This window comes from Chiloscyllium punctatum, chromosome 15, assembly GCF_047496795.1.
Source record: "Chiloscyllium punctatum isolate Juve2018m chromosome 15, sChiPun1.3, whole genome shotgun sequence".
Classification (NCBI taxonomy): Eukaryota; Metazoa; Chordata; class Chondrichthyes; order Orectolobiformes; family Hemiscylliidae; genus Chiloscyllium; species Chiloscyllium punctatum.
The window spans coordinates 26,854,086-26,871,285 of NC_092753.1; the positions used below are offsets into that span (position 1 = coordinate 26,854,086).

At 45.3% G+C, this 17,200-nt stretch overlaps 1 protein-coding gene across 1 annotated transcript in view; it reads right to left on the bottom strand.

Annotated features, from left to right (window-relative positions):
• ppef1 (protein phosphatase, EF-hand calcium binding domain 1) overlaps positions 1–16,245 on the bottom strand; it is a 78,933-nt gene extending 62,688 nt beyond the window's left edge. Inside the window, exons 1-2 of the mRNA XM_072584825.1 lie at positions 16,110–16,245; positions 5,410–5,592 (exon numbers count right to left, since the gene is read on the bottom strand). Coding sequence (XP_072440926.1) covers positions 5,410–5,464 — 55 coding nt within the window. The 5' untranslated portion in view covers positions 5,465–5,592; positions 16,110–16,245. The remainder of the gene's footprint in view (positions 1–5,409; positions 5,593–16,109) is intronic.
• Positions 16,246–17,200: the final 955 nt, after the last annotated feature.

Consider the following 17,200-nt stretch of genomic DNA (forward strand, 5'->3'; position numbering starts at 1 on the left):
TTCAAAAGCTTGTCCTTCCAAATAAACCTGTTTGACCATAACCTGGTGTTGTGTGATTTTTAGGTTTGCCCATTTTGTTGGTGATATTTTGGTTTTCCCTTTTTAGCCTTTCCTCCCCTCCCCCATCCCTGCCACCTTGACCTTCAAGAACCTATTCCACCTCAAAATCTTCCCCATTCTGACAAAAGGTTAAAGCAATCTGCTATCCTCGCCCCTCAGATATTGTGTCTGACCTGCTGAAACTTTCTGACCCTTTTGGCGTTTTACAGCTCACACCTAACATTTTCTAATTTAGTTGTTGTATTCTGTTATTTCTCTGGACCTCTTGAATTTCCCTTTGTTTTCCAAGAGAATATGATGAATGGAAACTGAGCCATACTTATCACACTGTGTTCAGATTGGGAATAGCAAAGTGTGGCTATAGTCTATTTTGGTTTTAGTATTACTGAAGATGCCCATTTGCTGAGGGACAGGCACATTTAATTAGCTAGGTAAAAACAATGACTGCAGATGCTGGAAATCAGATTCTGGATTAGTGGTGCTGGAAGAGCACAGCAGTTCAGGCAGCATCCAAGTAGCTTCGAAATCGATGTTTTGGGCAAAAGCCCTTCATCATTTAATTAGCTATTCAGTTGCACTAGGAGTTCCTCCGAGAAAGATGAGCCAGTGCTTTCTCTGACACTTAAGATAGCTGGGTGGTGAAGAGTCAAACTGGAGTCTAGTCTTTATTTATAGACTCTCAGGATCCAGCACACAGCTCCAAACTCAACAGAGTCTCAGTCTGCTCCCATTCATAGCACCACAAATGAATCTGCCCTAGTGAACAGTCACCACCTGAACACACCGTTTAATACGTAACCTTTACTATGCTGTTACTTACTGCTCCTACTTTGGCTGTAAGAATGCGAAAAGCTGCAAGTTAAGGCCAAGCAGCTACAGTTTAGAACAATTGACAGTTACTCGTTTAATAAGACCCATTTCCCACACAATGGTGTATATGATTAGATTAGATTCCCTACAGTGTGGAAACAGGCCAACCAATCCACACCGACCCACCAAAGAGTAACACACCCAGACCCATTTCCCTCTGACTAATACACCTAACACTATGGTCAATTTAGCGTGGCCAATTCACCTGACCTGCACATCTTTGGACTGTGGGGGAGAAACTGGAGCACCCAGAGGAAACCCACGCAGACACAGAGAGAATGTGCAAACTCCACACAGTCACCTGAGGCTGGAATTGAACCTGGGACTCTGATGCTGTGAGGCAGTAGTGCTAACCACTGAGCCACCATGCCATGGTATAGCAGAGGGAGAAAGAGGTGTTCAATCCTTGGAGCCATCGCTATCCTATTGATATTATCAAACGAAACAACCAGGCTAAGTGACTGTGACAACACAGCCTCCTTTTCATTTGATCCCGTGGCCAAGCAGCTAGACAGTTTCTGTCAACGAGGCCTGATGGAATTCAACATCTCCACAGGTCAAAAGCCAGATTGCATATAGAACAATGGGCAATTCATTATGACCAAAAATCCATGAAGAGGCACTCAGCCAGAACAACAGGGAGATTGTATATTTTCACAGTTTCAGCCAAACCGCTTTGTACCATGAAGTAATCATATCTTCGGAAGGGATGGGTACACCTAGAAGATCTCATCTAACCTCATTGGGTACTGTGGCTCCTGCACTATGGCTGAAGTGAGAGAACATTCCAGAAGGGCAGAGAAACAGGGGAATAGAAGGATACGTAGCAGTCATTCCCTCACTGAAGGTTTGGCCGGCGAAGACTCCAAGTGAGACCACCTTTGTACTAATAAAATCTCAAGTGCCCTGTCGAGAGCTCAGTGAATTGAATCAAACAGTTCAATCAAATTCACCAGCACGGGTTGTGAACGTGTTTTTCAGGCAGTCAGTCTGCTTTGCAGTAAAGCTAACTGAATTTGTTGCGTAACGATTGTTTCTTTAACCTGCGAGTGTTTTAATAAAATTAAGTTTGAACTGCAGTCCATTATTTGTCTCAAACAGTAATAGCACCTGTATAAATGCATTTTATGAGCAATAAACTTGTTGGTGTGTCTTTATAGAATATTTCACCGACGACAAACCTTTGGTTCTTTTTCAGTGCTACCACGTGGAATGATTTCTGATTGTTTGAGATTTGTGTATTCACATACTGTGTCGATTGGCAGCATCTTTATGTTTGAGCTTGAATCCCTGGGTTGGAACCCAGGACTTGATGACTGAAGAAGGTATGCTCATGACACGGACAAATAGGTTGGGTATCCAACTGTAAATTCTTCCAACGAACCAATAGCAGGCAGTAAGAGCCACAGAAATTCCTGGCCCACTATACTTCACCAGAGGTGGCACCTTATGGTGAGCTATTCCAAGCAGAACTGGACTATGTAAACAGACATGAGCATGTGCTCTGACTGCCTTGTGCACCACAATATTTTCAAATGGAAGGAAGGAGAAGGGTTTTGAGGGCGGGGTCTGGAATGCACTACCTGGGAGAGTAGTTGAAGTGGGAAATCTCACAAGTCTGGATGAGAACTGGAAGGGTCATAACATGCAAGGCTACAGGGTGTAGTGTGGGAAAGTGCAACTAGTGGAGATAGTAATTTATTTTTATATAGCAGAGTTGATGCACCACAAGACCTCTTGTGTACTGTATGATTCTACGAACAGATTGGAACATGTAAGGCAGTGGCTGGTCTGAGCTATCACAATGACGAATGGGCTGAGTGTCATTCAGGTCAATAAAACACATGTTACTTCAGAACATGGAATTACTTAAGGAGGCCTTCTGATCAACAAAGGAATTCTCAAATTAGTCATATTCTAATCTCACTGTCCTCCAAATAATTCACCTCCATTCCACTTATTCTGGAACTTGTTCCTTTTCACATTCATCCAGATGATTCCAAATCTTAATAGGTCAGTGCATTTCAGACGTCTTTTCGTGAATCTCCCTTGGAATTTTGACCAATTACCTATTTCCTCTGGTTATTAACCTCCAGCCATGAGCTTCTCATAATCTCCAAAAAACAATTCATAGGGAGTGGGCATCACTGGCTGGGTCAGCATTTACTGCCCATCCCTAGGTGCCCTTGAGAAGGTGGTAATGAGCTGCCTCCTTGAACCAATGCTGTTCACCTGCTGTGGGTTGATCCATCATGCCCTAAGGGAGGGGAATCCAGGATTTTGACCCAGCGACACTGAAAGAACGGTGATGTATTTCTAAGTCAGCATGGTGAGTGGCTTGGAGGGGCAGTTGCAGCTGATAGTGCCCCCATGTATTTGTTGCCCTTGATCGTCTAGGTGGAAGTGGTCATGGGTTAGGAATGTCTAAGGATTGTTGGTGAATTTCTGCAATTCATCTTGTAAATGGTACACATTGCTGCTACTGAGCATTGGTGGTGGTGGGAGTAGATGTCTGTGGAAGCAGGCCATCTGGCTCATCGTGTCCGCACTGACTGAGCATCCCATCCCAACCCATCCCATCCCTCTAACCCTGTATTTTCCATAGCTAATCCACCCAGCCTATACATCACTGGACACCATAGCATGCCTAATCTATGTAACTTGCACACCTTTGAACTGTCGGAGCACCAGAGGAAACACATGCAGACACAGGGAGAATGTGCAAACACCACACAGTTGCCTGAGGTGGGAATCGAATCCAGGCACCAGGTGCTGTGAGGCAGCAGGGCTAACCACCAAGTCAAGTAGTGCCACTCAAGTTTATCCTGGATGGTGTCAAGCTTCTTGAGTGTTGCTGGAGCTGCACCTATCCATCCAAGTGGGGAGTATTCCATCACATTCCTGACTAGTGCCTTGTAGATGATGGACAGGCAATGGGGAATCAGAAGTGAGTAACTTATTGCAGGATTCCAAGCCTTCAAACTGCTCTTGCAATTATAAGGTGTGTTCCATTCAGCTTCTGCTCAATGGTAAGCCCCAGGATGCTGATAGCAGGAGAATCATTGATGGTCTTGGCAATAAATTTCAAGGAGCGATGGTTAGATTCTCTCTTGTTGGAGACAGCCATTTCCTGCCGTTTGTGTGATGCAAATGTTATTTGCTGGACACAAGCCCATACCTGGATATTGTCCAGGTGTTGAACATGGACTGCTTCAGTGCCTGAGGAGTCATGAATAGCACTGAACATTGTGCAAACATTGGTGAACATCCCACTTTTAATATAATGTTGGAGGGAAGGTCATTGATGAAGAAGTTGAATATTGTTGGGCCTAGGATACTACCCTGAGGGACTCCTGCAGAGATGTCCTGGAGCTGAGATGACTGACCCTCTGCAACCACAGAGGTAAAAACAATGACTGCAGATGCTGGAAACCAGATTCTGGATTAGTGGTGCTGGAAGAGCACAGCAGTTCAGGCAGCATCCAAGGAGCTTCGAAATCGATGTTTCGGGCAAAAGCCCTTCATCAGGAATAAAGGCAGTGAGCCTGAAGCGTGGAGAGATAAGCGAGAGGAGGGTAGGGGGTGGGGAGAAAGTAGCATAGAGTACAATGGGTGAGTGGGGGAGGGGATGAAGGTGATGGGTCAGGGAGGAGAGGGTGGAGTGGATAAGTGGAAAAGGAGATAGGCCGGTAGGACAAGTCATGGGGACAGTGCTGCAGAGGAAATGACCTGGGAGTTGCAGTGGGAGAGGGGCTCCCTGAGATTCTTGTAGAGAGAGGAGGAAAACTTCTTCAAGGCTGGCATCCTTGCAAGAGGATTCAGAGTAGGGAAACGTCGATTTCGAAGCTCCTTGGATGCTGCCTGAACTGCTGTGCTCTTCCAGCACCAGTAATCCAGAATCTGGTTTCCAGCATCTGCAGTCATTGTTTTTACCTAGTTGATTTTAACCCTTCTGCGAATCGTCTTGCAAGGATGCTGACTCTGTAACCACAGCCATCTTCCTGTGTGCCAGGTATCACTCCAATCTCTGAACAGTTTAGAGTCATAGAGATGTACAGCACGGAAACTGACCCTGTGGTCCAACTTGTCCATGCCAACCAGACATCTTTAATTAATCTAGTCCCTTTGGCCAGCATTTGGCCCATATCCCTCTAGGCCCTTCCTATTCATTTATCCAACCAGATGCCTTTTATAGTTATTCTATCAAAATCAGTTACGAGTTTGATTGAATTTCTCCGTGAGTTATAAAACTATGTTTTGAAAAGCTGCACTGTTTCTAACATAACCTTGCACAACTGGTGATTGAGAATTGAAATATTCTAAGCTGACTGAACAAAAGCCATGGTTGCACCTATTTAGATTCTGACAATTGTGCTTGTAAAGGCCATGGCTCACAGGCTAACCTCTGTTGCTTATTAATGAGGAGGCTAGTGATGTAGGAGGTTTTCAAAACTGCAGCGTGCTTCTGTCTGTACGTACCTCTGTCGGATCTCCTTGACTGGTTTTCCATGACAGCTGATGAGCTACATCCCATCTCTATCACCTTGGAAATTGAGCTCAGTATCACAGGCACCAGTACCCCTTCCCTTGGAAGTTTCCTCTCTGTGGCATTCCTTCCAATCCTGGGACTATCAGGAGTAAATCACCAAATGAAGCAGCATTCTAGAAGAAAAGACGGAGAGAAAAGAATGATGTCAAGGGACGAGACAATTCTGCAAGGCTAGTGATCAGACTGCTGAGGGACTCACAGAACCTGAAACCTGATCTAAGACTTCCAACCAAATTAATTATTACACATGGAGTGCTGGTGGTTTCATATTGCTGTCACATATCTTAACCATTTGTCATACTTAATAACTGAAGGGTTATTAGGTGTGACAAGTGTGACAATTGTGACAAAAGGTTCTCTTTTGGTGTTTAACAGCAAAACTCCTATCAGTGTGTAGGAATCGACCAAGCAGAGATTTCATGGTGGGGGAAGAAGGCATGAAAGGGATGTTCATTCTGAATTTTGTACCGGTAAGAGGCCTTGGCAAAAGCCGTGGTAAACTATCGAAACAGCTGGAGTACACCGTGTAGTTCTGGTTACTTTAACCTTAGGAAGGATGTGATTGCACTGGAGGGGATGCAGAGGAGATTCACCAGGATGTTGCCTAGGCTGGAGTGATTCAACAATGAAGAGAGATTAGATAGGCTGCAGTTGTTTTCTTTAGACCTAGTCTATTTACCTTATCCATGCCCCCCATGATTTTATAAACCTCTATAAGGTCACCCTGCAGCCTCCAATGCTCCAGGGAAAACAGTCCCAGCCTATAGCTCAAACCCTCCAATTCTGGCAACATCCTTGTAAATCTTTTCTGAACCCTTTCAAGTTTCACAACATTCTTCCTTATAGCAGGGAGACCAGAATTACATGCAATACTCCAAATGTGGCCTAACCAATGAGTTGTACATCTGCAACGTAACCTCCCAACTCCTATACTGAATGCTCTTACTAATAAAGGAAAGCATACCAAATGCCTTCTTCACTATCCTATCTACCTGCAACTCCACTTTCAAGGAGTAACAAACCACTGCACCCCAATACTGGATTAGTGGTGCTGGAAGAGCACAGCAGTTCAGGCAGCATCCAACGAGCAGCGAAATCAACGTTTCGGGCAAAAGCCCTTCATCACTGCACCCCAATGTCTCTTTGTTCAGCAGCATTCCCCAGGATCTTACCCTTATGTGTACAAGTCCTGCTCTAATTTGCCTTTCTAAAACGCATCACCTCACATTTATCTAAGTTAAACTAAATCTACCACTCCTTGGCCCATTGGCCCATCTGACCAAAATCCCATTGTACACTGAGGTAACCCTCTTCGCTGTCCACTACATCTCCAATTTTGGTGTCATCTGCAAACTTACTAACTGTACCTCCTATGTTCACATCCAGATCATTTATATAAATGACAAAAATTAGTGGACCCAGAACAAACCCTTGTGGCACTCCACTGGTCACATGCCTCCAGTCTGAAAAACAACCCTCCACCATCACCCTGTCTTCTACTTCGAGCCAGTTCTGTATCAAAATGGCTAGTTCTCCCTGTATTCCATGAGATGTAACCTTGCTAGTCAGTCTCCCATGAGGAACCTTGTCGAATGCCTTACTGAAGTCCATATAGATCACGTCCACCACTTTACCCTCATCAGTCCTCTTTGTTACTTCTTCGAAAAACTCAATCAAGCTTGTGAGACATGGTTTCCCATGCACAAAGCCATGTTGACTATCCCGAATCAGCCTTTGCCTTTCCAAATATATCCTGTCCCTCAGGATTCCCTCCAACAACCTGGTCAACCTGTCAGGCTCACCGGTCTATAGTTCCCTGGCTTTTTCTTACCATGTGTCTTAAATAGTGGCACCACGTCTTCTGGCACCTCACCAGTGCCTATTGATTAGATTAGATTAGATTTGATTACTTACAATGTGGAAACAGGCCCTTCGGCCCAACAAGTCCACACCGCCCCGCCGAAGCGTAACCCACCCATACCCCTACATCTACATCTACATCTACCCCTTACCTAACACTACGGGCAATTTAGCATGGCCAATTCACCTGACCTGCACATCTTTGGACTGTGGGAGGAAACCGGAGCACCCGGAGGAAACCCACGCAGACACGGGGAGAACGTGCAAACTCCACACAGTCAGTCGCCTGAGGCGGGAATTGAACCCGGGTCTCCGGTGCTGCGAGGCAGCAGTGCTAACCACTGTGCCACCGTGCCGCCCACAGCAAGAGGCCCAGCAATCATTTCTCTAGCTTCCCACAGAGTTCTAAGGTTCACCTGATCAGGTCCTGGGGATTTCTCCACCTTTATGCATTTTAAGACATCCAGCAACTCCTCCTCTGAAAAGTGGACATTTTTCAAGATGTCACCATCTATATCCCTACATTCTATATCTTCCATGTCCTTCTCCACAGTAAACACTGATGCAAAATACTCGTTTAGTATCTCCCCCATCTCGTGTGGTTCAGCAGCAGCAGCATGTACTATCGACAAGATAACTCCTTCAATCACATTTTCCAAACCTGTGACCTATTCCAACTAGGGAAACAAAGGCAGCAGATACATGGGAACATGACAGAATGACATTGAGGTCTCATGCTGGTGTACACATCACTGCACTAAGCATTTCCTCATTTATATCGTGGGTAGAATCTTGCCTGTTGTGTGGAAGGTGGGAGTTCAATTCCCTGGTGGAGAGTTACTGATATCTCTAAGATGGGTTGGGTGCAAGTTAGGATATGCCTTTTAGGGGTCTCTTGTGATAGTGACAGTAGCAGTGTCCCTAACTGTGAGCCTGGAGGCCTGGATTCACGTCCTACTTGCTCCAGATACGTATAATATCATCTCCAATTGGAGAATATCTGTGTACATTATTGAAAGAGGCCATTTAGCCCATATGTCCACAACAACCTTCTGAAGCGCATTCCACACAATCCCTATACCCCCATGTTTCCCATGAATAATCCACCTCGCCCGCACATCCCTGGATACTACAGGGCAATATAACATGGCCAATCCAACTAATATGCACATCTTTGAACTGTGGAAGGAAGCCAGAGCACCACGAGGGGACCCACACAGACACAGGGAGAGCATTCAAACTCCACAAAGACAGTCACCCGAGAATGGAATCGAACCTAACTCCCAGGTGCTCTGAGGTAGCAGCACTCACCACTGAGCCGCCATGCCACCCAAGATGTAAAACTTACCACTGAAGCCTTAGAAAGTTCTTCCAAGGAGCAGTTCTTACTCATCCACAAATAAGGGCAAAACACTGCAGATGCTGGAAATCTGAAACAAGTGCAGGGAGCACTGGAGAAACTCAGCAGGTCTGGCATGATCTGTGGAAAGAGAAACAGAGTTAATCTTTAAAGTCCAGTATGACTCTTCAGCACAATTCTCAAAACACTAACTCTGTTTCTCTTCGGCTTAGATATCGCCAGGCCCGTTGGGTTCCTCCAATGTTCTCTGTGTTTGGTCCTTTATCTCCTTGGCCAGTTGACATCAACTAACCTTTTACAGGATGACAGCAATGACCAGTAGTCAGTTGAATCCTCACTGAATGCCACACAATTGTCTCACATGCTTTCTGGAACCCGGTGTACACATCCACAAAAGTATTTCCTGCATTAACTCTCATCATTACCTGGGAGAGTCAGGGGTAACTTAATTAAAATGTTCTTTTTTTTCTGTTTTCAACAGCAGGAAGAGCAGGAGCTTGGAGCAGGGGCCTGTGGGGAAAGGTGATTTAAATCTTCAAAGCCTTACCTTGAGCATCAGAGCCCTCTATTTCTGTTTTCAGCAGCAGGAAGAATACAAGGAAGGGCCAGGGGCCTGTTGGGAAAGGTGAGTCACTGATTTAAAACTTTAAGCAGCAGCAGCACCTCGGAGAGCAGAGGGTTCTGGGAAAGGAGAGACTTGTTTTTCCTTTGGCTAAATAAGTGAGTGTTTTCTAAACCCAAGTCCCTACCCTTCTAGAGCCTCCCACCCAACCACCTCCTCTAACCTTGGATACCAGGGACACATCAGGTAAGCTTCTTTTCTTTTTTACTTTGTGACTAGTGGACTAGCAGGGGATGGCAGTGCAGGGTGAGGGATGTTCCTCCTGCATGATGTTTGAGGTGAGGGACCATCCAAGTACATCTGCAGGAAGTGCACCGGACTATCCCTCCTCCAAGGCCACGTTAGGGACCTGGAGCTGGAGCTAGATGGACTTCGGATCATTCGGGAGGCAGAGGCTGTTGTAGTTAAGAGTTACAGGGAAGCAGTTACTCCTAGGCACGAAGAAAACTGGGTGACTGTTAGAAGGGGGACAAAAAACAGTCAGTGGTTGTTCCCCTGAAAAACATGTATACCGTTTTGGATACTGTTGAGGGGGGCGACTTACCAGGGGCAAGCAGTGGGGCCCAGGTCTCTGGCACAGAGCCTGTCCCTGTTGCACAGGAGGGAAGGGGGGAAAGGAGGAGAGTGTTAGTCATTGGAGAGGCTCAGATAGAAGGTTTGTAGGGAACGAATGAGACTCACGGTTGGTGTGTTGCCTCCCAAGTGCCAGAGTCCGTGATGTCTCGGATCGTATCTTTGGGGTCCTGAAGGGAGAGGGTGACCAGCCTCAAGTCGTGGTCCATGTAGGTACCAACAACATAGGTAGAAAGAGGGATAGGGATGTAAGGCAGGATTTCAGGGAGCTAGGATGGAAGCTGAGAGCTAGAACAAACAGAGTTGTCATCTCTGGATTATTACCCATGCCACATGATAGGTACCTGGGACTTCAATGTTGTGGTCATTTCAGAGACATGGATAGAGCAAGGTCAGGAATGGATGTTGCAGGTTCCAGGGTTTAGATCTTTCATTAAGATCAGGGAAGGCGGTAAAAGAGGGGGAGGTGTGGCCTTGTTAGTCAAGGACAGTATAATGGTGGCTGGGAGAACTTTTTTTGAGGACTCATCTACTGAAGTATGGGCTGAGGTTACAAAGAGGAAAGGAGAGGTCATACTGCTGGGAGTTTTTTATAAGCTTCTGCAGAGTTCCAGGGATGTGGAGGAGAGGATCGGTAAAATGGTTCTGGATAGGAGTGAAAGGAACAGGGTGGCCATTCTGGGGGACTTTAACTTCCCCAACATTGACTGGAAATGCTATAACTCTAGTACGCTGGATGGATCAGTTCTTGTCCAATGTGTGCAGAAGGGTTTCCTGACACAGTGTGTCGAAGGGCCAATAAAAGGGGAGGCTACACTGAATATGGTGCTTAGTAATGAACCAGGCTAGATGTTTGATTTAGTGACTGGGGAGCACTTTCGAGAGAGTGACCATAATTTGGTTATGTTTAGCTTAGCACTGGAAAGGGATAGGTACATGCTACAGGGCAATAGTTATAGATGGGGGAAGGGGAATAATAATGCGTTTAGGCAAGACTTCGGATGGATAGAATGGGGTAGCAACATGTAGTGGATGGAGACAATTGAAATGTGGATCTAGTTTAAGGAACAGATATTGCGAGTCCTTGATAGGTACAACCCTGTCAGGCAGGGGGGAAGTGATAAAGGGAACTGTGGTTTACTAAAGAAATTGCATCTCTTGTTAAGTGGAAGAGGGAGGCCAATGTGATGTTGAGGCAAGATGGTTCAGATGAGGCTATGGAGAGTTATAGATTAGCGAGGAAGGGGGCATAGCTTTAAATTAAGGGGGTGTAGATATAGGACTGATGTTAGGGGTAGGTTCTTCACTCAGCGAGTTGTAAGTTCATGGAATGCCCTGCCAGTAGCAGTAGTGGACTCTCCCTCTTTATGGGTATTTAAGCGGGCATTGGATAGGTATATGGAGGATAGTGGGTTAGTGTAGGTTAGGTGGGCTTTGTTCGGCGCAACATCGAGGGCCGAAGGGCCTGTACTGCGCTGTATTCTTCTATGTTCTATGTTCTATGATGTAAATAGAGAGTTAAGAAGAGCAAGGAAAGGACATGAGTAGTCTTTAGCAGGTAGAATAAAGAAGAACCCTAAAGCTTTCTCTGGGCATGTGAGGAATAAAAGGATGACTAGGGTAGGAATAGGGCAGAAGTGGGAAGACAGAAGTGGGAAGTTGTGTGTGGACCCTGTGGAGATCGGAGAGATGCTAAACGAACATTTCTCATTGTTTTCACTCAGGAAAAAGAGAATATTGTAGAGGAGAAGACTGAGATACATGCTATTAGACTAGAAAGGATTGAGGTTAGTAAGGAGGAGGTGTTATCAATTCTAGAAGGTGTGAAAGTAGACAAAACCCCTGGGCCAAATGGGATTTTTCTGAGAATTCTCTGGGAAGCTAGGGAGGGGATGGTGGAGCCTTTGGCCTTGATCTTTGAGTCATCATTGTCTACAGGTTTCATACCAGAGGACCGGAGGATTTCAAATATTGTGCCCTTGTTCAAGAAGGGCAGCAGAGGTGACCCAGGTAATTACAGACCAGTGAGCCTTACTTCTGTTGTAGAAAAGGTTTTGGAAAGGATTATAAGAGGATTTATAATCATCTAGCAAGCAACAATTTGGTTTCAGAGAGTCAAGATGGTTTCGTCAAGAGCAGGTTGTGTCTCACAAGCCTCATTGAGTTTTTTGAGAAGGTGACCAAGCATGTGGGTGAGGGTAGGGCAGTTGACGTGGTATATATGGACTTCAGTAAAGTCTTTGATAAGGTTCCACATGGTAGGCTGTTGGAGAAAATGCAGAGGCATGGGATTGAGGGTGATTTAGGAGTTTGGATTAGAAACTGGCTTTCTGTAAGAAGGCAACGAGTGGTGGTTGATGGAAAATATCCAGCCTGGAGTCTGGTTACTGGTGGTGTGCCACAAAGATCTGTTTTGGGACCAATGTTGTTTGTCATTTTTATAAATGACTTGGGCACAGTATGGGTCAGTAAGTTTGCAGATGTCACTAAAGTCGGTGGAGTGGTGGACAGTGTGGTAGAATGTTGCAGGTTTCAGGGGCACTTGGATAAACTGCAGAATTGGGCTGAGAGGTGGCAAATGGAGTTTAATGCAGATAAACGTGATGTGATTCACTTTGGGAAGAATAACAGGAAGGCAGAACACTGGGTCAATGGAAAGATTCTTGGTGGTGGGATGTGTAGAGGGATCTTGGTGTCCATGTACATAGATCCTTGAAAGTTGTCACCCAGGATGATAGTGCTGTTAAGAAGGTATACGGTGTGTTAGGTTTTATTGGTAGAGGGATTGAGTTCTGGAGCCGTGATGTCTTGCTGCAACCATACAAAATGCTGGTGCTGCCTCACTTGGAATATGTGTACAGTTCTGGCTGCTCCATTACAGGAAGGATGTGGAAGCATTGGAAAAGGTGCAGAGGAGATTTACCAGGATGTTGCCTGGTCTGGAGGGAAGGTCTTATGAAGAAAGGCTGAGGAACTTGAATCTGTTCTCATTGGAGAGAAGACAGCTAAGAGGGGACTTGATAGAGACATACAAGATGATCAGAGGATTAGATAGGGTAGACAGTGAAAGTCTTTTTCCCAAGATGATGACATCTGCTTGTATGAGGGGGCTTGGCTGCAAGTTGAGGGGTGATAGATTTAAGACAGATGTCGGAGGCAGGTTCTTTACTCAGTGAGTGGCAAGGGTGTGGAATGTCCTACCTGCCAAAGTAGTTAACTCAGCTACATTAGGGAGATTTAAACAGTCCTTGGATAAGCACATGGATGATGATGAGATAGTGTAGGGGGATGGGCTTAGATTAGTTCACAGATCGACGCAACATTGAGGGCCGAAGGGCCTGTTCTGCGCAGTATTGTTCGATGCTCTATGTTCTATGTTCTATGTAATCAGTTGAATGCCACAATTGCTCTGTTTATGTGAATTCAGGTTAAATGAGATAACATTCAGAACACTGATCTCACTGGCGGTGGGGTAACAGATCTAAAAAATGACAAGGAGGTTCTGTCGTTAAGGTGGGCCACTTTTGGTCACTCCTGCATGGTTCCCAACTCCTCTCAGAGTCAAAATATTGTCTCCCTACCTACTCTAACCTGTTGCACTTAACCAAATCTGCCTCAGGGATCACACTAATGTGGAGGCTTGAAGTTGTGAACTGTGTCAAGAGAAGTCGACTTGTTTTTTTTTCTTTAAATCAGGTATCTTTGCAGAAAACAGCTGAGGCAACAAGAACTACATCTCTTCCCCCCTATATGAATGTAGAGACCTTATTGTAAACCTGTGGGCTATAGATGATTCATTAGCATCAGTCCTCATTCTGTAATATAACCTCAGAAATCAGAATTGTCATCACACAGACAACAAAACAAGCATCACACTATATCCCTGTCAGAACTAACCCAAACAGTTAATCAAATAGGGCAACTTGTCATCACTTTAACCTTAGCCAGTGCTGGTGAATGGTCAGTGATTCATTTTAACACAGATCACAAAAACAGGCTGACACATAAAACACAGTCTGATCTCTGTTTCATGCATATTAATCAGTCATTCTCAATTCACTGCAATAAATAAATAATGAAGCTTAGGTAGCACAAATAGAATTAGGAGATAAAGAATAAAGCTTTTGTAATCCTCCGTGACCATCTATATCAAAGGCTCTCCCTGTAGGCTAATCGAAGAACTGGAGTCTGAAACAAACACAGAGGAATGCTGGAGAAATTCAGCAGGTCTAACAGCATCTAAGGAGACATAGAAATACAGTTAATGTTTTGAGTCCACCGTGATTCTCCTTCAGACCTGAGAGGAGGGGTGGGAATTTGGTAAGTTTTATGCTGTTAAGAATGTGGAGGAGGGCAAAGTGTTCTAGAGCAGACCAGACCCCCTCAAAATATATTAAGAAGATAGTCTAGACCCTTACATTTTCTTATTTTAAAGGTACGTGTAAGGTGTTGCTTTCCAGATGCAATTTGACTGGATTTGAAGCAAAACATACTTTATTCATACATTATAGTTAAAATGCAACTGAAGTAAAAATAAAGAAAAGAATTGCCTTAGCTGCAACTCATTTGGAAAAATTAACAGAATAATAGATTCAGTAACAAATACTAATTAACCCTGCTGTACAAGTCTCTGAGTCTAAACTCAGCAGGTCTGGCAGCATCTGTGGACAAAGCAGACTTAACGTTTCGGGTCCAGGGACCAATCTTCTGTGTTATTTTATTTTACAGATTATTAGTTCAGTCACATAATCACTGTCTCACCAGCCCTCCTTTCCATGCTGAGTGTATGGGCCTATCGAATTAGCAATAGCAGAGAATAATGACAATTGGCTCATGGAGAAAGGAGGCACTTGTCTTAACAACAAGGTGGGTGATTTACTGCAATGGTAGCAATAAGTACATGTTACATAGACATAATTACAATGACAGAGATGGCATGTATGGCTCCATGTTAGACTGTGTGATTCTCCACACTGTGCAACATCATTAGACTGGGTGGAAATTAATGTCGCTTTAACATTAATCCTTTCAGAGACATTCTTACCCCCTCCCCTATCCCATGGTCGCTCAGATCCATGCCACCCTCTGCTACCTGTACTCAGTGCCACAGTGTATCCCAATTGCCCGTTTTCCCGGTGCTGAATCCCCATGAACTCGAGAAACCATGTTCCTGATTTAGGGTTTTGCTGCACTGTCAGTGTGGCGCCCTCCAGGCTGATCTTCCTGATGTTTGGCCTAGACTTTTAATGACAGCCTTACAGCCTCCAACACTGTAATGCCATCCTGAAATCCCCACCATACACCTTCACAAACCTCCTCAACCTCTCATCTGGCCACCTCCTTATTCAGCCGCTGCAATAGCAGGTGAAGGTTTATTGTGTTTTCAAACCATTCAGCGCAGTCAGAACCATTCAGCCCCTTTGAGCCTGGGCTGGCCCTTTGCAAGAGCTGCTCCATTTGCCTGATCTCCCCTGCACACATTAAAAAGGAAATTAAAGTACGAATCACTTTTTCAAAATCCAATTCTCACCACTTGGCAGGATGTGAAATTAATTGTCCATTCTGTTTCATTACACACTGGAACCTCAACACATCACATAAAACTGAACAAACACATCCAGGGGCTGGAGAATGGTTATTTGTTGTAGAGTCATACAGCTCAGAAGCAGATCCATCAGTCCAACCAGTCCATGCTAAACATAATCCCAAACTAAACTCGTCCCACCTGCCTGCTCCTGGCCCATATCCCTCCAAACCTTTCCTGTCCATTTACTTATCTAAGTGTCTTTTAAATGTTGTAACTGTGCCTGCATCCATCACTTCCTCAGGAAGTTCCTTCCACATGCGAACCCCTCTCCGTAAAGAACTTGCCATCATGTGTTTTTTTAAATTTCTCTCCTCTCACCTTATGTGCCCCTTCGTCTCAAAATCCCCCACCCTAGGGAAAAGACACTTACCATTCACTCTCCAATGCCTATACTCGAGTGAAAAAAGTCCCAGCCTACCCAGCCTCTGCTCACAACTCAAACCTTCCGTACCTGGCAGCATCCTGCTAAATCTCTTCTGATCCCTCTCCAGCTTAACATTATCCTCCTCAGCTCAGCTTAAGCCCCTGTGAACACCCCATGCTGTTCATTACTTGACTGCCGGTGTACACAGCCTGATCGGGGGCCTCTGAATCTCATTGAGCCTGTTGCAAAAGAGTCTGTTCCTACCTCGGACAACCTTCAAAACCTCGGTGTTTGCAGACACGTCCAGAACCACAGCTGCTCACCCCTCCAAAACTAACAAAGCCATCATCAAGCTGCAGCAAATTTCAGAGAGGGTGGTCTCTGTATGACAGTTCACCAGTTGCTGTCCTCCACTCTGTTTTCAGCAGTGCTGTGTGCAAGGCTGGACTGATCAGTCAGCTTTACACATGCACCTTACATAAGCAGCTGGTAACAGCAGCAAGCAAGGCAGGCTGCCCTGGGAAAGCGAGTTACTTTGAAATAAAATCTTATTGGCGAGGGTTTGACAGCTAACCAGCTCCGACTGTTCCAGCACTCGGTCTTCCTTGATAATTAGTCAGGCTCCAATGTGTGCACAGCAAGATCCCACATACACCAGCGTGTTGGTGAGCAGGCAGTCAGCTTTCTGGTGATGTTGGTATGGTTAAATGATTAAGACCTGTCTAAAAGAAGCCCAAGTATTTCCTATGCGGCCAAACACACCACAGTGCAAGGAGTGTAAACGTTTTCTCGCAGAGGGTGGTGTGTGTATGGAATGAGCTGCCAGAGGAAGTGGTGGAGGCTGGTACAATGACAGCATTTAGAGATGTACAGCACAGAAGCAGACACTTTGGTCCAACTCAGCCATGCCGACGAGATATCCTAACCTAATCTAGTCCCATTTGCCAGTACCTGGCCCATACCTCTTTCAGGAGAAAGTGATCTCTCAACCCCCTTGGCCTACAAGCCTCATTCCTGATGAAGGGCTTGTGCCGAAACGTTGATTCTCCTACTCCTCAGATGCAGCCTGACCTGCTGTGCTTTTTCAGCACCACACTCTCGATTCTCATATCCCTCTGAACCCTTCCTATTCATAAACCCATCCAGAGGCCTTCTAAATATTGTAATTGTACCAGTCTCCACCACTTCCTCTGGCAGCTCATTCCATACACGTACCACTCTCTGCATGAAAAAGTTGCCCCTTACGTCTCTTTTATATCTTTCCCCTCTCACCCTAAACCTATGCCCTCTAGTTTTGGATTCCCCGACCCCAGAGAAAACACCTTGTCTATTTACCCTGTCCAAGCCCCTCATGG